The sequence below is a fragment of the Chrysemys picta genome, chromosome 1 (assembly GCF_011386835.1).
Source record: "Chrysemys picta bellii isolate R12L10 chromosome 1, ASM1138683v2, whole genome shotgun sequence".
Classification (NCBI taxonomy): Eukaryota; Metazoa; Chordata; order Testudines; family Emydidae; genus Chrysemys; species Chrysemys picta.
This window is the reverse complement of record NC_088791.1, coordinates 354,707,075-354,730,150: the sequence shown is the minus strand read 5'-3', so window position 1 is coordinate 354,730,150 and position 23,076 is coordinate 354,707,075. Positions and strand designations below refer to the sequence as shown.

The window sequence follows — 23,076 nt, the reverse complement described above, 5'->3', positions numbered from 1 at the left end:
AAAGATAGCCAGTGTTGGCTTTCCTTAGACACATGGTAGAAAACCATTTTGCTTTGGGATTGATAGATTGACTCAGGTCAGGCATTTGGGATACAACAGCTGTACAAGCTGGAGTCACTGGATTCAACTTTTGATAGTCAATAGTAAGATGACATGACCCATTTGGTTTTTGTACTGGCCAGATTGGAGAGTTGCATACTGAAATACACTTATGAATGATTTTCTGTTGAAGCAATGATTGAATGGTTTTAGTAATATGAGATGAGGCCTAAAAACTGGAAAAATTGCCATTCCTAGGAAAATCTGAAATGGCTACTTTGCATGTGACAGGGGTGGGGGCCTCGGCAGAAGACGTGGGGCATTTACAAACAGTTAGAAAGGTGGCAACTCTATGACTTGTGTATAGACCAATTCCCTATTTTGCCACACTGTTGGAGAATAACAGAGTTCTCACTTTTTGTTTGGGTACAGCAAGTCAGATACTTTATATTTTTTTATTTATTGCATAGAGGGAGAGAGCTAAACAGGTCTCTCAACAGGTAAACAATTACAGCAAGCATTTATACCTTCTGTTACAGACAATAATGAGCAACAGCTGCATTTTGCTTACTCTTAGTCTACATTCCATATTATTTACACATTATTTACACAAGGTCGCAACAACTTCTCACACAGTTTTTTTTACTTGCCTTCCACATTTCTTGCTTTTACAAATCTTGTGTTATTAGGGTTACAGTTAGCCTGACTTTTGCTAACAAACTGTTATGCATTGCAATTCTTTTTCTGTCAATTCTTTCTCTACTTCCACAACACCAACACAGCATAGTAAGGTCAGGAAAGGATTTAATGTGTCTCTGACTGTCCAGCACCATATCACCAGCCAGCTCTGCATGGACGTCTGAGAGCCAGAGCAGCAGAAGAAAATTTTAGGTTCCTTTATGAGTAAAGAGGCGGAGCAGCTTGTCCCGGATCTGTTTGGTCCTCACCCCGTAGATGATGGGATTTAGCACAGGGGGCATCAAGAGGTAAACATTGGCAATGAGAACGTGGAAATGCAGGGGCACATTCTGGCCAAACCGGTACATGAGGGAGAAGAAGAGACTTGGGATGTAAAAGGCTAAGATGGCACAAAGGTGGGAGATGCAGGTCCCAAAAGTCTTGATCCGGGCGTCCTTTGTGGGGAGGCTGAAGATGGCCCTGAGGATCTGGGAGTAGGACAGGGCAATAAAAATCGCATCCAGACCCAACACACAGAATAGCACAAAGAGGCCATAGTAACTACTGACGCGGATGTCGGCGCAGGCCAGCTTCACCACAGCTATGTGCGCGCAGTACGGCTGGGGGATGACATTGGTTCTGCAATATGGCCATTGTCTTACCAGGAAGGGATAGGGCAATGCAAGCAAGCCGCTGCGCAGCATCATGGCCAGGCCAATCTTGGCCACGATGGAGTTTGTCAGGATGGTGGAATGTCTCAGGGGATTGCAGATGGCCACGTAGCGATCCAAAGCCATGGCCACGAAGATCCCAGACTCCATCGCTGAGAAGCAGTGAATGAAGTACAGCTGGGTGAGGCAAGAACTGAAATCTATCTCTCTCGAATTGAACCAGAAGATGCTCAGCATTTTGGGCACAATGGATGTAGATTCCACCAGGTCAGTTACGGCCAGCATGCAAAGGAAATAGTACATGGGCCCATGGAGACTTGGCTCCATCTTCACAATGAATAGGATGGTGAAGTTCCCCAAGATGGCTATGGTGTACATGGTACAGAAGGGGATGGAGATCCAGACATGGGCCGCCTCCAGGCCAGGAATGCCCAGCAGGATGAAGGTGGAGGGGTTGCTGAAGTCGGTTGTGTTGGAATCTGACATGGAGTAGGGGAGAAGGTGACCAATACTGAAGCAGAACGGTCTCTCCTGCATGTACCATATGTTCACCCAACTTCCTGTATGTGCCCAGGCTCTCAGATGATGGTCGCTGTACAAATGCCTGGATGGAGACACAATGTTAATATGAGACACTACATATGTTATGGGAGGCTCTTCTCATGGGTGAGGGAGATTGGTCGCTCTTCACACACTAAAAAATAACATTTTCATTATTCAGATAAATTAATTATGAACAACAGACCCTACTAATGCCAATTCCATATTGTATGGGGCTCCTTGCATCAATAATTCCTACATGTCATGGTCTGAGAAACCTTAATAGGCACCAGCAGGAAACATGCTTCTGAATACTGTTTATCCATATTGTTCCTGTCAAGACTGAATCCCAACTCTGTCACTCCACCATTATTGCATCAAAGTGTTACAAATCTTAATTGAATCATACTGTACCATAGAATGTCTATGGATAGAAATTCCATGTCTTATAATAAGAATACAGCAGTAGGGATATATTACAGACCGCCTGACCAGGATTGTGATCATGACTATGAAATATTCAGGGCAATTAAACAGGCTATTAAAATAAAAAGCTAATTAATAATGGGAGATTTCAACTATCCCCATATTGATTGGCTACATATCACCTCAGGAAGGGATGGTGAGATAAAGTTTCTTGACACCTTAAAGGACTGCTTCTTGGAGCAGCTAGTCCTGGAACCCACATGAGGCGAGGCAGTTCTTGATGTAGTAATAAGTGGAGCACAGTTCAATTTCAGAAAGGGGAACTACACAAAACTGAGGAAGCTAGTTAAACAAAAATTAATGGGTACAGCACCAAAAGTGAAATCCCTGCAAGCTGCATGGAAACTTTTTAAAGACACCATAATAGAGGCTCAACTTGAATGTATAATGGGAGAATAACATGAAGGGCAAAGGGGTCCAGGAGAGCTGGCTGTATTTTAAAGAATCCTTTTTGAGGTTGCAAGAACAAACCATCCCGATGTGTAGAAAGAATAGTAAATATGGCAGGCGACCAGCTTGGCTTAATAATGAAATCCTTGCTGATCTTAAACACAAAAAATAAGTAAAAAGAAGTGGAAGCTTGGACAAATGACCAGGGAGGAGTATAAAAATATTGCTCAAGTATCAGGAATGAAATCAGGAAGGCCAAATCACACTTGGAGTTGCAGCTAGCAAAGGATGTTAAGAGTAACAAAAAGAGTTTCTACAGGTATGTTAGCAACAAGAAGAAGGTCAGGGAAAATGTGGTCCTCTTACTGAATGAGGGAGGCAACCTAGTGACAGAGGATGTGGAAAAAGCTAATGTACTCAATGCTTTTTTTGCCTCTGTCTTCACGCACAAGGTCAGCTCCCAGACTACTGCACTCGGCAGTACAGTATGGGGAAGAGGTGACCAGCCCTCTGTGGAGAAAGAAGTGGTTCAGGAATATTTAGAAAAGCTGGAAGACCACAAGTCCATGGGGCCGGAGGAACTGCATCCAAGGGTGTTAAAGGAGTTGGCTGATTTGATTGCAGAGCCATTGGCTATTATCTTTGAAAACTCATAACGATCGGGGGCGGTCCCGGATGACTGGAAAAAGGCTAATGTAGCGCTCGTCCTTAAAAAAAGGGAAGAAGGAGGATCTAGGGAACTACAGGCCAGTCAGCCTCACCTCAGTCCCTTGAAAAATCATGGAGCAGGTCCTCAAGGAATCAATTCTAAAGCACTTGGAGAGAGGGAGGTGATCAAGAACAATCAACATGGATTCACCAAGAGCAAGTCATGCCTGACTAACCTAATTGCCTTCTATGATGAGATAACTGGCTCTGTGGAAATGGGGAAAGCGGTGGATGTAATATATCTTGACTTTAGGAAAACTTTTGATATGGTCTCCAACAGTATTCTTGCCAGCAATTTAAAAAAGTATGGATTAGATTAATAGACTATAAGGTGGATAGAAAGCTGGCTAAATTGTCGGGCTCAACGGGCAGTGATCAACAGCTCTATGTCTAGTTGGCAACCGGTATGAAGCGGAGTGCCAGGGGTCAGTCTTTGGGCCAGTTTTGTTCAACACCTTTATCAATGATCTGGATGATGGGATTAATTGCACCCTCAGCAAGTTTGCAGATGAAACTAAGATGGGGGGAGAGGTAGATACGCTGGAGGGCAGGGATAGGGTCCAGAGTGACCTAGACAAATTGAAGGATTGGGCTAAAAGAAATCTGATGAGGTTCAACAAGGACAAGTGCAGAGTCCTGCACTTAGGAAGGAAGAATCCCATGCACCACTACAGGCTGACTAAGCAGCAGTTCTGCAGAAAAGGACCTGGGGATTACAGTGGATGAGAATCTGGATATGAGTCAGCAGTTTGTCCTCGTTGCCAAGAAGGATAATGGCATATTGGGCTACATTAGTAGGAGCATTGACAGTAGATTGAGGGAAGTGATTATTCCCCTCTATTCAGCACTGGTAAGGCCACTCCTGAAGTATTGCATCCAGTTTTGGTCCCCCCCACTACAGAAAGGATGTGGACAAATTGGAGAGAGTCCAGCAGAGGGTAACAAAAATGTTTAGGGGGCTGGGGCACAAGACTTACGAGAAGAGGCTGAGAGAATTGGGGTTATTTAGTCTTCAGAACAGAAAAGTGAGGGGGGATTTGATAGCAGCCTTCAACTACCTAAAGGGTGTTCTAAAGAAGATGGAGCTCGGCTGTTCTCAGTGGTGGCAGTTGACAGAACAAGAAGCAATGTTCTCAAGTTGCAGTGTGGGAGGTCTAGGTTGGATATTAGGAAACACTATTTCAGTAGGAGGGTGGTGAAGCGCTGGAATGGGTTAAGTAGGGAGGTGGTGGAATCTCCATCCTTAGAGGTTTTTAAGGCCCTGCTTGACAAAGACCTGGCTGGGATGATTTCATTGGGGATTGGTCCTGCTTTGAGCAGGGGATTTGACTAGATGACCTCCTAAGAGCTCTTCCAAATCTCATATTCTATGATTCTATGAATCTATGATTGCAAAACTAGGAACAAAATTTTATTTAAGTTCATCAGAAGCAGGAAGCCTGCTAAACAACCAGAGGGGCCATTGGACAATCAAGATGAAAAAGGGGCACTTAGGGACAATAATGTCATTGTGGAGAAACTAAATGAATTCTTTGCATTGGTCTTAATGGCTGAGGTCATAGAGCAAGTTTTGGCACAAAATTATAAATTAAAAAGTAATAAGGGAAATCACGCCTCACCAATCTACTAGAATTCTTTGACGGGGTTAACAAGCATGTGGATAAGGGGGATCTGGAGGACATAGGGTACTTAGATTTTCAGAAAGCCTTTGACAAGGTCCTTCACCAAAGGCTCTTAAGCTGCCGCGGGATAAGACAGAAGGTGCTCTCATGGATTGGTAACTGGCTAAAAAATAGGAAACAAAGGATAGTATAAATGGCATAAATGGTGAGTTTTCAGAATGGAGAGAGGTAAATACTGATGCCCCCCAGGGGTCTGTTCTGGGACCGGTCCTATTCAACATATTCATAAAGATCTGGAAAAAGGGGTAAACAGTGGGGTGGCAAAATATGCAGATGATACAAAATTTCAAAAGGTGGTTAAGACCCAGGCAAAATGCGAAGAGCTGTTAAAGGATTTCTCAAAACTGTGTGACTGGGCAACCAAATGGCAGATGAAATTTAATATTGATAACTGCAAAGAAATGCACATTGGAAAGCATAATCCAAACTACACATATAAAATGATGGGGTCTAAATTACCTGTTACCACTCAAGAATGAGATCTTGGAGTCATTGTGCATAGTTCTCTGAAAACATCCACTCAATGTGCAGCTGCAGTCAAAAAAGAAAACAGAGTGTTGGGAATAATTAAGAAAGGGATAGATACTAAGACAGAAAATATCATATTGTCTCTATATAAATCCATGATATGCTCACATCTTGAATACTGTGGGAGGATGTGGTCACCTCATCTCAAAAAAAAAAAAAAAAGACTGGAATTGGAAAAGTTCAGAAAACGGCAATAAAAATTATTTCGTGTATGGAAGCATTTCTTTGTAATGAGAGATGCATAATACTGGGACTTTTCAGCTTGGAAAAGACACAGCTAAGGGAGGATATGGCTGAGGTCTGTAAAATCATGATTGGTGTAGAGAAAGTAGATAAGGAAGTGATATTTACTCCTTCTCATAACACAAGAACTAGGGGTGACCAAATGAAATGTATAGGCAGCAGGTTTAAAACAAATAAAATTAAGTATTTTTTTTACACAATGCACAGTCAACCTGTGGAACTCCTTGCCAGAAGACGTTTTGAAGGCCAAGACTATAACAGGGTTCAAAAAAGAACTAGATAAAATCATGGAGGATAGGTCCAACAATGGCTATTAGCCAGGATGGTCAGGGATGGTGTCCCTAGCCTCTGTTTGCCAGATGCTGGGAATGTGCAACAGGAAATGGATCATTTGATGATTACCTCTTCTGTTCATTCCCTCTGGGGCACCTGGCACTGGCCACTGTCAGAAGACAGGATACTAGGCTAGATGGGCCCTTGGTCTGACCCAGTATGACCATTCTTAAGTTCTTATTTTCTTATGGATTGGCCATTGTAGGTGGTGATAGTGGCACTACTTTTAGTTAGTGCAGTCTGGCAAGTTCAATTTGAAGATCTTATTTTCAGTTGCTTATAAGTTTACCAAACTGTCACTGTTTGGACTGAAAAATTCACATACTGGGTTTCTGCTTCTGGCTGAATTGTTTGAAAGTTTCAGGCATAACAGTTCAACTGACTTCATTAATAAAGCTAGAAGAAAACATGTCTTGCCCATGTAGAAAAATTCATATAATTGTTCCAGTGAGGAGCCCTATCACCTCCATGCTTTCGAGCAAATTAAAATCAGGTAACAGCTCCCCTCCCCCTCACTTGTTAATAGCCAAGCCCTGAAATCCAAGGGAGGAGGTGACACTGTCTGTGTATTAACACACATCTGGCTCCTGAGGTCTTTTCTCAGTTCTAACTCCAAGGAGACTTTTGCCTTAGTGGGGCCTGAGCAAACTATGGGCCATGGCCTCCAAATTTGGTCTTGTATTGGACATCTAGTAACACCTTTCATTCTGAAGAATCAACTGTGTCACTGAAATACAGCCACCTTGGGGCTGGAGGTCATCAGCTTGGGGTGGAGGGGGCAGCAAAGAGGGACAATTTGGCCAGTGATACGACAGCAAACTCACCACCTGTGTCCAGGGTCCTAGGGTATTTAATGGCTGTGCACAGAGAAAAGGATCACAGATCCAATCTCTATCCCATAACACCCATGTTCTATTAGGTTTGTCCAATAGGTGAGCTCCTCAGCAGGAGATGTGTACCTGTGAATGCTGAGAAGAAAGCGTCTTCCCTGGGAATCCCCCTCAGGTAGCCGTGTCCCACACTTCTCTCACCCCAGCATCTGCAGCAGCATCCCACGCCGAGAGCTGACACAGGGGCATGCACCATTTATAATATAGTTCTGTGCAATCCCAGTGCGGTTCACTCAGCCTCTAGGGCAGAAGCAGCATCTAAATGGAAACAGGCTGGACACCAGAGGCACTCTCGCCAATATTTTTATTCCCTTTCTGTTCTCCTGTGTTCTTTTTCCAGCTATAGGAGTAAACAATAATTAAGGGTACTTCCCAAAGGGAAATGAGAACTCTTGGGCTCTGTGCTGATTCAGAGAGCAATTGGCTGCTCTGTGCATTTGTGTATATTTAAAAATTATAGTTGATTACTAAGAAAACTATAGATAATGCCTAGATCTGCATAGGGCCTGACACCCTGTAAATGCCAAGGTGGGATGAGTAGTAGTAGACAGAGAGATCAAGAGATAAATGACTGATGGGAGACCTGAGCACTTTTTGCAGGTACGTGGGGATGTCGCTAATGGATCACAGATCTTTAATTCTCATCTGTGACTATCACCATAACCTGTAGCACCTTTTATTAAAATATCTTCAAAATACCTTCCAGAGGAAAGTCACTATGAACATATCCCCATCATATAGATAGGTCAACTGAGGCAAAGGGAGATGTGAATTGGGAAAGGTCACACAGAGAATGACAGACAGAATACATCAGTCCTGATTTCCCTACCATAACCACGGTCTCTCCATCACTTACTGAGCGTATGACAAGAGGGAAATGAACTCACGGTCTAGCCAGGCCTGTTTGTTGGGTGGATGTGATGGACTTTGCCAGGGTGCAACCTGGAATGGGGTTACCTGCGAACCCTCTGCTAAACCAATCTAGGCCCCTTCTTACACTGTGAGACTCTGACAAGGTGCAATCATCTCAGATCTTGCACTTACACAGCCATTCACAGTCAAGGACAGAGCCATCTGTACTTACATGAATACTTTCACTAACCACTCATGATTCAACAATACAGAGGCTCCAGCCAGCTCACCCTACTTCTCCAGCCTAGGACCCCAGACTTATACCATCGTGCCCTGATCAAAAGTTTCACCAGTTTAACTTTATTACCCAGTCTGCCTCTCATAGAACCATAGAATATCAGGGTTGGAAGAGACCTCAGGAGGTCATCTAGTCCAACCCCCTGCTCAAAGCAGGACCAGCCCCAACCAAATCATCCCAGCCAGAGTTTGTCAAGCCGAACCTTAAAAACCTCTAAGGATGGAGATTCCACCACCTCCCCAGGTAACACATTCCAGTGCTTTACCACCCTCCTAGTGAAATAGTGTCTCCTAATATCCAACCTAGACCTCCCCTACTGCAACTGGAGACCATTGTTCTCCCTCAATGTGGAGAGGACAATGCACCAGCCCTGTTCCTGAGCAGATTTCCCTTTTACATTTCAAACAACGCGCTGTTAGGTTAAAAAAATGTAAAACAGATTAGGTACAGAAAGATAGATTTTAAGTGATTATAAGTAAGAGCGGACTGATCAAAGTTGATTACCTAAGAATTAAACAAAATCAAAACTTAAATTCTGTACACTAGACAGAGATTTAATCAACAGCATCTCATCTTTATGGTACAGATGTGGATGTAAAGTCTCTTGTGGTTGTTACCCAGGAACAAACACATTTGAAATACTGGCATATAGTCAATATTCATAACTTTAGGTATAGAAATGATACATGTACACAAATAGTGTAATCATATTCAGAGGGTTCATCAGATGCAACAAGAAACTGCCAGACTTCAGCTCCAGGTCAAAAAGCAATGGAAGAACAGCAGAAACTGTATCCTCTTGAAAGTTCAGTTTATAACAATGTTGGTCTGTTGTATTACTCTGAGCAGTTTTCTGTGTTTAGCCCATTATGCTATGACCAGGGGAAGGGGACTCTAACCTGGTGTGAAATAGCTGTTTGTCTGTGCAAGAAAGCAGTTTGTCTGTGAATTAAGTGTCTGAATGTCTGTCTTATGTCTCAGAAGTGAATCTGGAATTAGATCAAGCACAGAAAGAACTCGTTGGTCAGGAAAATGTTTCTCAGGAGCAGACTAAAGTGGATGGTCAGGTTAAATCCCTGGCTGAGGAAGAAAAGTGTAGATTTTTGATGGGAGAGGAGGCCAATGAAAGTTTGAATGAACCTAGGCAGCCTTTAGGTTTCAGAGTAGCAGCCGTGTTAGTCTGTATCCTCAAAAAGAACATGAGTACTTGTGGCACCTTAGAGACTAACAAATGTATTAGAGCACAAGCTTTCGTGGGCTACGCAGCCTTGTGAGCTGATGGCTTTGTCTAGTCAGCAATTTGGGAAGGCAGGGAGAGTGGAAGATGAGTGTCCCTATCTCTTACTTGTTACCTGTGTGGAGAATTGTCAGTGAAGGAAATGTGCCTGTGTCTGTCAGGGGTAATGACTTGTCTATGGAGGGAGCTATCTCAGGATCTAAGCAGTTGTCTGTGAACAGCCCTGTGTGCTGGGACAAGGGAAATGAGATCCCAAGCTGTGTTTCTGCTAAAGGAGAATGTGTCTCCAGTTCTTTGTCTGTGGGGCAGACAGAAAGTGCCTTTCAGCCTGTGATGGTTGAGGGTAGTGCCGTTGTCTTAGAGTTGGTTCTGGATTCAACTAAAGCCCAGGAAGGGAATGATCCTAAGTTTGTGTCTGCTAGGGAGAATGACACTGTAACTAGGTGGCATCCAGTTAATGTCTTAGCAAAATCCCAGAGAATTCTGGTGCTTGTATTTTGCCTGTTGTTACTGTGTGGCTGGAAAAGTGTGTATCAGTTCTGTCTGATCAGGGTGATATCCTAGCCAGGGCACAAGGAGAGCATGAAGGTGATTTAATTGTGTTACCAACTGACATTTTGGAAACTTGTAGCAAGAAGGAAAAGATTCCTGAGCTTGTGTGTGGCGAAGGGAAGCAAAATGCTTCTGACCCTTTAATTATGAAATCTAGCAGTTTGCCTGAAAGGGGATAGTGTAGGAATCTGCCTGATGAGCCAAAGGTGATCCTGGATGTAAGTGAGACCCAGAAAGAGTCTGTTGTTGCTCAGGAAGTGTTCCTTTAGAGCAAGCCCTAGGTGAAGAGGATAAGGGCAGAATTTCTGTGAGGGGTGAATTGTTGCTTAAAGAAACTCCTAGGAAAAGGAATTCTCATGGTAATCTGTGCAAGCACTTTGATGTAGCTGAAGGGTGTGAAAGTGATTTAATCAGGGAAGTTTCAGTTCCTAACAGCCAGAAATGTTCTGTTGTAAATGGATCCACTGACTTTCCTTTTGAAAGATCCAGTGTGGATAGCTTTGAGAAGGTCTCAGATGGCATAAAAGCTGTTAAGAAAGTTGAACAGCCCTATAACCAAGTGGCTGTGTTTGACAAGTTTGTGGGGAAGAGAAGGTTGTTGAAAGAGGAATGTCTTCATGCTGATATTTTGGGTAAGCCGTGTGTGCTTCAGGGTCTAAGGACAGATTTGGTTACTGGTGTTTCAGAACAGAACAGTTTTAGGGCTGAATGCTTAAGGATGCTGGGGAAAGCAAGCAAACTCTCACCCTCAGACTCTTTGGATTTGTGTGGTATCTCTGTAAGACACTCTAGCCTTGGAATTGCTAGCAGTTAAGGATCTGAAAACTGGTGAACAGGCTCCTATCTGTGTTGATGCAAATTACGTGGCTGACAGGAAGAAGAAAGACTTGCTAGTAGCTGTTAGCAAAGAGAGCATGACCAATCAGCCAATGAATTCTGTTAAGCAAAAAACCTCAGGATTTGACCCTTCAAAACAGGAAGAAAAGAAAAAAAAACATTATCATGCTAATGGTATTAAACAAAAGGCATGGCCTAACAAAAATGCTTGTTTGTCAGGGTTCCCTCCCAACTCTGATCTCTGGGGTACAGATGTGGGGACCCACATGAAAGACCCCTAAGCTTATTTTTACCATTTTAGGTTAAAAACTTCCCCAAGGCACAAATCCTTTCCTTGTCCTTGGATGATATTGCTGCCACCACCAAGTGATTTAGACAAAAAATCAGGAAAAGGGTCACTAGGAGCCCCTTGTTCCCCAAAATATTCCCCCCAAACTCCTTCACCCCCTTTCCTGGGGAGGCTTGAGAATAATATACTCACCAATTGGTTACAATGTGAGAACAGACCAAACTCGTTGGTTCTTAGGACACTGAAAAATCAATAAGGTTCTTAAAGAAGTATTTTATTTATAAAAAAAAAGTAAAAGAATCACACCTGCAAAAACCAGGATGGAAGGTAACTTTACAGGGTAATAAAAAGATTTAAAAAACAGAGGATTCCCCTCTAGGCTCAGCTTCAAAGTTAGAAAAACAGGAATAAAACTCCCTCTTAGCACAGGGAAAATTCACAAGCTGAAACAAAAGATAATCTATCACATTTCCTTGTAATCTCATATGCTCATCTCAGGTATGTTTTCAGGAGATGTTTTTCTGCCAGGTTTTTCTCTCAGTCCAGAGAGGGAACAAGAAAGAGGGCACAAACAAAACCTCCCTCCCCCTCAGATTTGACAGTATCTTCTTTCCTTATTGGTCCTTTTGGTCAGGTGCCAACCAGGTTATTTGAGCTTCTTAACCCCTTACAGGTAAGGATTCAGTACAGCTTAGGAGGGATATTATGCTACCCTTAGCTGTATGTTTATGATAGCTTGCAGAAAGAGGGGGAGACAGTGGCATGTGACTCTGTGTGCCCCCATGTCTCACCTCTGTGAGGGGGCACTGCCCCACAAACTAAGACCCTGGGCAAGACCAAGCTGCCACCGCCTCCCTTTGTTTCTCAGTCACTTTTGAAAGGGAAGCAAAGAAATCTGCAGGGGACCTGTTTTCATTCTCCCAGGAATACACCACACAGAACCCCCATGGTCCAGTTCCCGCCACACAGAACCTCCAGAGAGCCACTGCCCCATGCCCTTCCTGCCCCCAACCAGGCTCACTGGCCTGCTGGAATTGACTATATCCATGCATGGGCTGAGCCTGCAGCACTGCTGGGGCCGGTCAAGGATCCTTCTGGCCCCTTGGAAATGGCACAACCAGCCAGGACACAGCAGGAGCCCGGCCTGCCCCAGCCTGCCCTGTCCAGGCTCCCTCAGGACCCACATGCCTGGAGGGGCCCAGTAGGGCCATCACTAGACATTGTGGTGCCCTACATCTCCACAGGGGGGCATCCCTAGGCCTCCACAGGGGGGGAGGCTGTGCCCAAGGTCTGTGGGGAGCAGGAGCAGGCTTGGGGGTAGGGGAGATCTGCCCCCCAGCATGAGCCAGCGGAGAAGGCTGAGGACGGGTCGCTCCACTTCCAGCGGCCTGGTGAGTGCAGGGCATGACTGACCCCTTCTGCAGTCCCCTGGGATGTAGCTCAGGGGAAGGGGTGGAGTGGGGGGCAGGGCTGGGGTGGATCAGGGGTGGGAAGAGGCAGGGTGGGAGCAGAGCAGGGGCGGGGGCAGCTTTCCTGGACGGCTTGGTTGGCCGGGGGATTGGGCTGGCTGCTGGGGACTGGAACACCTAGTCCGGACACTTGGGCTCCTTCTGAGTGTGGGTGCGGTGCCATGGAGCCACTGGGTCAGTGGTATCAGAGGGGTAGTCGTGTTAGTCTGGATCTGTAAAAAGCAACAGAGGGTCCTGTGGCACTTTTAAGACTAATAGATGTATTGGAGCATAAGCTTTTGTGGGTGAATGCCCACTTAGTCAGATGGGTCAGTGGGGTGTTTTTTTCACACCCTTGATCATAAACATTTTTACTGACAAAAGTGATAGTGTAGACAAAGACTGAGTTGCATCATAATAAAGTTGTCCACTGCCTAAAGTAATAGAATCATAGAATATCAGGGTTGGAAGGAACCTCAGGAAGTCATCTAGTCCAACCCCCTGATCAAAGCAGGACCAATCCCAACTAAATCATCCCAGCCAGGGCTTTTTCTAGCTAGGCCTTAAAAACCTCTAAGGAAGGAGATTCCACCACCTCCCTAGGTAACCCGTTCCAGTGCTTCACCACCCTCCTAGTGAAATAATGTTTCCTAATATCCAACCTCGACCTCCCCCACTGCAACTTGAAACCATTGCTCCTTGATCTGTCAACTGCCACCACTGAGAACAGCTGAGCTCCATCCTCTTTGGAACCCCCTTTCAGGTAGTTGAAAGCAGCTATCAAATCCCCCTCATTCTTCTCTAGTGCAGACTAAACAATCCCAGTTCCCTCAGCCTCTCCTCATAAGTCATGTGCTCCAGACCCCTGATAATTTTCGTTGCCCTCCGCTGGACTCTTTCCAATTTTTCCACATCCTTCTTGTAGTGTAGGGCCCAAAATTGGACCCAATACTCCAGATGTGGCCTCACCAGTGCCAAATAGAGGGGAATAATCACTTCCCTCAATCTGCTGGCAATGCTTCTCCGGCGAAACAGATCTTATCTAGTCTTCCCATACTCCAGTGGCTCTAGTGTCTCAGCTGCTTGCCCTGCTAGAGCCTGGGCAATGCCCCTTATTAGATGGCTAGCAGCTGTAGCACTGTCATGGGACGAGAACATGGTGTGATGTTGTATGACTGAATATGACCATTTGTATCATTGTTTCTACCACGGTTATGCAATTGTGACAAATCTTGTATGAAATATGTCGTTTCAGGTGTCAATGGAAAAGTTATGGTTTCCTAGGTATGATTATCCCATGTATATGCATGTATCATCTTTGTGTCTGAAGTTATGAATATTGACCTGGGACTTGGACACTTATACAAGTGTTTTATTTATGGGTAACACCCCTTAGATATAATTTATGTTAATGCCAGACAGTTATGTGTTGACAGCCTTTCAAGGACACATAGCTCTCACAATGGGCCATAGAAGAAACACGTCTCAACAAGAATAAGGAAATGGCTGCCCCTGTTCGTCAGCAATGCATGTAAGGACATGTGGCATGCTCATGTGACCCTGGACTCCAGCTTGGACCAGTAACTTTCCACTTTCCACTTTTGTTTGGGACAGTAGAATTCCATGCATGGGGCAGATGATAAAAAAGGACCCCCAAGACATCTCCATCTTGTCTTCATTTCTCTGCTCTGGATCTCCAGCAAGGTATCTTTGAACAAAGACTGATGATAACCCAACATGCTTGGGTTATTTCCAGAGAGACTTTTGCAAGCTACCAGGTTATTCCATCACTGCTGTGATCCTGATCTCTGAACACTGACACATCACTTTTGTTATTAGCGCTTTAGTATTTAATTGCTAACGATTGGCAACAGTGTGATTATTGGATAAGATCTGAGTTATATATAGACCGGGCTAAGTGTTTGATCCCTTGAGATTAGAACCATCTTATATGGGGTGAAGGTGGTTTTCACTGACCATCCATCATGGAGTCCAGTGTCCGAATGGTGAGCCAATGGCTGGGATGCCTCAGGAGACTGAATTTTTGGCTTCTAGTTAACCAGTGCGGTGAGACAGAAGTTTACATTTGTTACTGGCTTGTTATAATCTAATCATAGAACAACCACCAGTCTGGGGTGAGTCTGCCCGATTTCTCAGCAGTTTGTCCTGAATTGGCATCCTCAGAGGTGTCCCACTGAGGCATGGAGACAAATAGACACCACTAGGTGCTTCACAGACTATTGCTCACTACTCCCAGGAGGTATCCCCCTTTTACATATTGGGAAAGTGAGGCAGCAGGAAGGGAAGTGTCCTGAGCCAGGAACATAGCCCATGAGTCCTTAGCTGCCAATCCCTTGCTTAGTCTTTCTCAGACCTGGCTCATACAGTCCATGCACCCACTCGCACCATTTGAGGATTTGGCCCAAGTCAATAAGGCATCAGCAGAGACCAGTGAGCAGGGAGGGAAGAGGATTGTTTATTATGTCTAGTGGGCTGCTACCAAAAGGCCCTAATCAGGGCCATGGAGTCACACACTGCACTGATTTGATTCCTTGCAGCATACTGTTGGGCTCTATGTAGAGTTCCAGGCAGCATGTGGTCCCTGGTAAACAATGCAGACTGAGCTGTGTGGAAACCTGTTTGTGTGGCTGTAGTTTTTAGCTGTTTCTTTAATAAATTCCTCCAGTTTAAGAAGAACTTCATCTCCACTGATCACAACAAACACATAGCCTCTGTGTGTCTAATACAACCCAGGGGAGCAAAGCCAGTTCATGGTCAGAGCAATGGTGTGGGGGGGTGAGGGTCAGAACTGCTGGTTACTATTCTCCACTCTGCCACTGTCCTATTGGGTAGCCCTGGGTAAATCACTTTACTTCTGTGTGGCTCATTCCATCTATGACATGGGGATAACACTGCCTAGCAGCCTAAGAAGCTTCTAGCTCAGGGGTCGGCAACCTTTCAGAAGTGGTGTTCCGAGTCTTCATTTATTCACTCTGATTTAACATTTTTAGAAGGTTTCTTTCTATAAGTCTATAATATATAACTAAACTATTGTTGTATGTAAAGTAAATAAGGTTTTAAAATGTTTAAGAAGCTTCATATAAAATTAAATTAAAATGCAGAGCCCCCCGGACCGGTGACCAGGACACGGGCAGTCTGAGTGCCACTGAAAATCAGCTCGCGTGCTGCGTTCGGCACACGTGCCATAGGTTGCCTACCCCTCTTCTAGAGGTAGTGACCAGAAGCGACATGAGCGCATGTTAGACTCAGCTTCACTGTCCAGCTTCAGCCCCTGGGCAATGGGTGCCCTGTAGTTCCAGATAAGATGCCAAGTATGTGTGTAAATAGCCGGCTAATGGTAGCTGTGCCATTTATCTCCATCCCTCTGAGCTACCACAGCCACCCCGGCCTCATCCCAGCATCCCGCCTTCCCAGCTAACGCAGGGGCCTATCCTTCCACATCTCTCAGCTGTTCTCCTAGCTTCAAGGCTGATTCCTTGCCCTGACCCCTAGGCCTAGCTCAGGGTAAAGGGGTCCCAGCCCATCCCCATTGCAGGGACCCTGACAGCTCCAGGCCCTAGTCGGGAGGAACAAAAGGGAACTGAAATCTAAGGAAATAAGCCACACAATGGTCTCTTCACTCATACTTTATAGCTGAGCTTTAGGGCTTACAAGCTGTATGATGCACAGTCTCACCCACCTACCACATGACCCTGCTCCCAAACCTCAGCTGTTTTAATACGGTTTCCTGGCTTCTCTCGCTGCTCCTGACTGGCCTGTTAGCCACAGGGCTGCGTCCTCACAGCACACACCACAGGCTATTTGTCAGGCTGTAGCACTTCCAGTCCCAGCCCCAGAGCAGAGCAAGTCCAGCTTGCGAGGGATTGAGGTGGAGATGACTGATACATTGTACATAGACTGATTCCCCAGTTTGTCACACTGACACAGCATAGCAAGGCCATGAAAAGATATACTATCACTATGGCTACCCAGTCAGTGATTGCGGGAAGGGGTCCCAGCACCATGTCACCAGGCAGCTCTGCATGGAGCTCAGTCTGAGAGCCAGAGCACCAGGAGAAAACTTTAGGTCCCTTTATAAGTAAATAGCCGGAGCAGCCTGTCCCGGATCTGTTTGGTCCTTACTCCATAGATGATGGGGTTTAGCATGGGGGGCATCAAGAGGTACACGTTGGCAATGAGAACGTGGAAATGCAGGGGCACATTCAGTCCAAACCGGTACATGAGGGAGAAGAAGAGATTCGGGATGTAAAAGGATAGGATGGCACAGAGGTGAGAGATGCAGGTGCCAAAAGTTTTGACCCGGGCGTCCTTTGTGGGGAGGCTGAAGATGGCCCTGAGGATCTGGGTATAGGACAGGGCAATAAAAATCACATCCAGACCAATCACACAGAATACCACAAAGAGCCCGTAGTAACTACTGACACTGGTGTCGGTGCAGGCCAGCTTCACCACGGCTATGTGTGCACAATACGGCTGGGGGACGATGTTGGTTCTGCAATATGGCCATTGCCTTACCAGGAAGGGAAAGGGCAATGCAAGCAAACCGCTGCGCAGCATCACGGCCAGGCCAATATTGGCCACCATGGAGTTTGTCAGGATGGTGGAATGTCTCAGGGGATAACAGATGGCCACGTAGCGATCAAAAGCCATGGCCACGAAGATCCCAGACTCCATCACTGAGAAGCAGTGGATGAAGTACAGCTGGGTGAGGCAGGCACTGAAATCGATCTCCCTGGAATTGAACCAGAAGATGCTCAGCATTTTGGGCACGATGGATGTAGATATGACCAGGTCGGTGACGGCCAGCATGCAAAGGAAATAGTACATGGGCCCATGGAGACTTCGCTCTGTCTTCACGGTGAACAGGATGGTGAAGTTCCCCAAGATGGCTGTGAGGTACATGGTGCAGAATGGGAAGGCGATCCAGACATGGACCATCTCCAGGCCAGGAATGCCCAGCAGGATGAAGGTGGAGGGGTTGGTGAAGTCGGTTGTGTTGGATTCTGACATGGAGTAGGGGAGAAGGTTTCCAACTCTGAGGCAGAACGGTGTCTCCTGCATGTATCGTACCTTCCCCTGACTTCCTGTATATGCTCAGGCTCCAGGGTGATGATCTCAGTACAAATGCCTGGCTGGAGAGACAATGTTAATATGAGACATTACATACACTACTGGGGGCTGTTCTCATGGGTGAGGCAGATTGGTCACTCTTCACACACTGAAAAATAATATTTCATTATTCAGAGAAATGAATTATGAAGAAACGACCCTACTAAGGCCAATTCCATATCTTATTGGCCTCCTTGCATTAATAATTCCTACACGTCATGGTCTGAGAAACCTTAATAGGCACCAGCAGGAAACATGAGTGTGGATACTGATTGTCCATTATTGTTCCTTAATGTAATGAAAGCCAGGCTAAAGGATCCATGTTGTAGGGAGTTCTGCATTCACCTGGTTTCTCAACATCTGAGATTGGGAAAACTGCAAACCATTGCCAAGAGATGTGCCAGGGGAAAACATCCCAAATAGAACATATGTCAGGGAAAAGACTTGGGTGTCATTGATAGCAGTTCCATGAAAACAAATGCTCATTCACAGCAGTGGCCAAAACAAAGACAATGTCTGGATGCCTGAAGAATGGGATGAAGAATAACCTGCTCTGGATATGCACTTAGTTTTGGTTACCCAGTCTCTCTAAAAGGGTTGTCGTATGCAGACAGATTGAAAAGTCTGGGACTGTTTTGTTTAGAGAAGAGACAAAGAAGGGGGCATATGATAGAGGAGAGCAATATGAAGAATAAACTGATGACATTTAAATGGACAAACAGAGAAGAGTTCCCAACCAGTAATATCTATATAACCTTATTGCTACATATGGGCTAATTCCCCAAAGCTGAGGCAAATTATCAGTAAAACTGATTGTGAGGAAAAATTTAGACAGAAAAATGGGAAGGAAAATTGGGAGTTCTTTCAGAAGAGTTGATTGGATATTCAAAAAGTCATGATTCCACAGTCAAGAAAATAGAGAAAACTTTGGACAAACACTGGTTCAGAGGCATGGAAAACAATACAAATTGTAAGTTATGAAAATTGATAAGGGATGTTAAAGACATAAGGGAAAAATCTTTGCTTGACAGGGGTAAGGTGAGGAATTATTGGTTAAACTGGAAAACATGGGGATCGATATGAAAATCCAGAGGTGGATAAGGAATTGGTTAATGGGGAGAATGCAGCGGGTGGTATAAAAGTGTGAACTGTCAGGTTGGAGGGAGGTTACTAGTGGAGTGCCTCAAGGTTCGGTTCTGGGACCCATTTTATTTAATCTATTTATAACTGACTTCGGAACCGATTGCAGGAGTGGGCTGATAAAGTTTGCGGATGATACGAAGGTGGGAGGCATTGCAAATTCGGAGGAGGATAGGGATATTCTGCAGGGAGACTTAAAGAACATGTTTAATAGAACCTTACAATTACAAACATCAGAGTTACAAAATGACCAATCCACCACACATCTCATTCGGAACCAGAAGTAGGCAGTCAAGCATCAGCAGACCCCCCCCAAATTATTATAGAATGCAGAGACCTGAAAAAGATTTAGGGGTCACTGTGGGCAATCAACTCATCATCAGCTCCTAGAATCATAGAATCATAGAATCATAGAATATCAGAGTTGGAAGGGACCTCAAGAGGTCATCTAGTCCAACCCCCTGCTCAAAGCAGGACCAATTCACAGCTAAATCATCCCAGCCAGGGCTTTGTCAAGCTGGGCCTTAAAAACCTCCAAGGAAGGAGACTCCACCACCTCCCTAGGTAACGCATTCCAGTGTTTCACCACCCTCCTAGTGAAATAGTTTTTCCTGATATCCAACCTGGACCTCCCCCACTGCAACTTGAGACCATTGCTCCTTGTTCTGTCATCTGCCACCACTGAGAACAGCCGAGCTCCATCCTCCTTGGAACCCCCCTTCAGGTAGTTGAAGGCTGCTATCAAATCCCCCCTCATTCTTCTCTTCTGGAGACTAAACAATCCCAGTTCCCTCAGCCTCTCCTCATAAGTCATGTGCTCTAGCCCCCTAATCATTTTTGTTGCCCTCCGCTGGACTCTTTCCAATTTTTCCACATCCTTTTTGTAGTGTGGGGCCCAAAACTGGACACAGTACTCCAGATGAGGCCTCACCAATGTCGAATAAAGGGGAATGATCACGTTCCTCGATCTGCTGGCAATGCCCCTACTTATACAGCCCAAAATGCCGTTAGCCTTCTTGGCAACAAGAGCACACTGTTGACTCATATCCAGCTTCTCGTCCACTGTGACCCCTAGGTCCTTTACTGCAGAACTGCTACCTAGCCATTCGGTCCCTAGTCTGTAGCAGTGCATGGGATTCTTCCGTCCTAAGTGCAGGACTCTGCACTTGTCCTTGTTGAACCTCATCAGGTTTTTTTCGGCCCAATCCTCTAATTTGTCTAGGTCCCTCTGTATCCGATCCCTACCCTCTAGTGTATCTACCAGGCCTCCTAGTTTAGTGTCATCTGCAAACTTGCTGAGAGTGCAGTCCACACCATCCTCCAGATCATTAATAAAGCTATTAAACAAAACCGGCCCCAGGACCGACCCTTGGGGCACTCCGCTTGAAACCAGCTGCCAACTAGACATGGAGCCATTGATCACTACCCGTTGAGCCCGATGATCTAGCCAGCTTTCTATCCACCTTACAGTCCATTCATCCAGCCCATACTTCTTTAACTTGGCGGCAAGAATACTGTGGGAGACCGTATCAAAAGCTTTGCTAAAGTCAAGGAACAACACATCCACTGCTTTCCCCTCTGCTTTCCTAGTGTGAACCTGCAGCCAAAAAGGCTGATTTGATCCTCAGCTGCATAACCAGGGGAGTGGTGATTAGGAGCAGGGGAAGATTTTACCTCGGCACATGGCATTGGTGAAATTGACTGCATCCAGTCCCGGGGTCCATATTTCAAAAGGGATGTTGAAAAATTGGAGAGGGGGCAGAAAAAAGCTACAAAATTTATTGGAGGCTGGAGAAAATGCCTGTCAGTGAAAGACTTAAAGAGCTTCATTTATTCATCTTCAATACTATTAATGGGCTCTGTCATCGAGCAGAGAAAGGCAGAGCAAGAAACAATGGCTAGAAGCTGGGATATTTAACTGTTGGAAGAAACTGCGATAGGAAGTGGCGGATTCTCCAACTCCCCATGTCTGCAGATCCAGACTGGTCCCTTTCCTAGAAGATCTGCATGAGGGATTCTCTACACTTAGAATGCTACAGTGGCACTGCCATAGTGATTCAGTGGAGATACTAACACTGACGGCTGGGGATCTCCCATTAGTGTATGTAATCCACTTCCATGAGAAGTGGTAGCTAGATTGAGGGAAGAATTCTTCTGTTGAGCTCATGGTGTCTACCCAGGGATAGGTTGCTATAACTACATCTCTCAGAGGTTGGATTTTTTCTGCTGCTTCAAAAAAAGGCAAATGCAATGTTAGATTGTATTAGTGGAGGCATAGCGTGCAAGTCACAGTAGGAAATAGTACCACTCTATTTAGCGCTGGTTAGGCCTCAGTTAGAATGGTGAGTCCAATTTTGGTCACTGCGGTATAGAAAGGATGTAGATTACCTGGAGAGGATCCAGAGGCCAGTGAAAAAGATGATCAAAGGGAGGAAATACAAGCTATATGAACAAAGGCTGAAGGAATCAGGCATGTTTAGCTTCAAAAAGATGAGATTAAGCGGGGGTCATGATAGCAGTCTTCAAATAGTTCTAAGGCGCCCATAAAAAGCTGGAGGAAAGGTGTCCTAACTTGTTGCAGAGGGCAGGAGAAGCGGCAATGGGTTCAAACTACAGTTTAGCAGATTTAGATGAAATTTCAGAAAAAAATTCCTAACTGTAAGAATTGGAGAACAAGTCATCTGTCTGGGGTGGTTTAGTCATAATAAATCTTGCATCATGGCAGGTGGTTAGACTAGATGACTATTGTGTTCCCTTTTCATCCTATGGCTCTATGATATTACAATGTAATCTCCTAGCGAGGAGCAGGACTTAGTCAAACAGAAGTCATGGAGATGAATACAGGGGCAATTGGGTGAAATTTAATAGCCTGTGTTATACAGGAGGACAGACTGGATGATTTAATCATGCCTGCTGACCTTGAACCCTATGAATCTATCAATAAAGAAAGTAGATCAGGCAATAATGTTTACTGTGTCTCATAACACGAACAAGGGAACATTCAATTACATTGAAAATCTGAACCTATAACAGCGAGAAAATAAAATTGTTAACAGAATCCATATTTAGCCTGTGGAACTCATTGCCTTTAACATCCCTGTACCAGGGAAAACCCCACAGCAATCCAACAATGTTGTGTTCAATTTCAGAAAGGGCAACTACACAAAAACGAGGAGGTTAATTATACAGAAATTAAAGGGTACAGCTCCAAGAGTAAAATCCCTGCAAGCTGTGTGGAAACTTTTTAAAAACACCATAATAGAGGAACAACTTGAATGTATACCCCAAATTAAGAAACATAAAATGAGATCCAAAAAAAGTGCCACCGTGGCTAAACAACAATGTAAAGTAAGCAGTGAGAGGCAAAAAGGCATTGTTTAAAGAGTGGGAGTTAAATCCTATTGAAGAAAACAGAAAGGAGAATAAACTCTCTGGCAAATTAAGTGTTAAAATATAACTAGGAAGGCCAAAAAATTATTTGAAGAACAACCACCCAAAGACTCAAAAACTAGGAGCATAATTTTATTGAAGTACATCAGAAGCAGGAAGTCTGATAAACAACCAGTGGGGCCATTGGACGATCAAGATGAAAAAGGGGCACTCACGGACAATAAGACCATTGTGGAGAAACAAACTGAATTCTTTGCATTGATCTTCACGGCTGAGGATGTGAGGGAGGTTCCCAAACCTGAGCCATTCTTTTTAGGTGACAAATCTGGGGAATTGTCCCAGATTGAGGTCTCATTAGAGGAAGTTTTGGAACAAATTTATAAATTAAAAAAGTAATAAGTCACCAGGACCAGATGGTATTCACCAAGAGTGCTGAAGGAACTAAAATGTGAAATTGCAGAACTATTAACTGTAGTCCGTAACCTATCATTTAAATCAGCTTCTGTACCACATGACTGGAGGATAGCAAATGTGATGCCAATTTTTAAAAAGTGCTCTAAAGTTGACCCCGGCAGCTAGAGGGTTCTAAGTCTGACTTCAGTACCGGGCAAACTGGTTGAAACTATAGTAAAGAACAATATTGTCAGACATGTAGCTAGACATAATTTGTTTGGGAAGAGTTAACATATGTTTTATAAAGGGAAATCACACCTCA

General features: G+C 44.7%; 2 protein-coding genes across 2 annotated transcripts; both read right to left on the bottom strand.

Annotated features, from left to right (window-relative positions):
• Positions 1-926: 926 nt before the first annotated feature.
• On the bottom strand, positions 927-1,925 carry LOC101936597 (olfactory receptor 52M1-like). Its single transcript, XM_065550318.1, has one exon. The coding sequence runs from the start codon at positions 1,923-1,925 to the stop codon at positions 927-929; it is 999 nt and encodes a 332-aa protein (XP_065406390.1).
• A 14,859-nt stretch (positions 1,926-16,784) lies between these two features.
• LOC101936329 (olfactory receptor 52R1-like) lies at positions 16,785-17,783 on the bottom strand. Its single transcript, XM_008174877.2, has one exon. It carries the CDS (start codon positions 17,781-17,783, stop codon positions 16,785-16,787), a length of 999 nt encoding a protein of 332 aa, XP_008173099.2.
• Between the last annotated feature and the right edge of the window lie 5,293 nt (positions 17,784-23,076).

Excerpts from the sequence above, each read along its gene's own strand:
- LOC101936597 (XM_065550318.1), bottom strand. The coding sequence starts at position 1,925 with ATGCAGGAGAGACCGTTCTGCTTCAGTATTGGTCACCTTCTCCCCTAC.
- LOC101936329 (XM_008174877.2), bottom strand. The coding sequence starts at position 17,783 with ATGCAGGAGACACCGTTCTGCCTCAGAGTTGGAAACCTTCTCCCCTAC.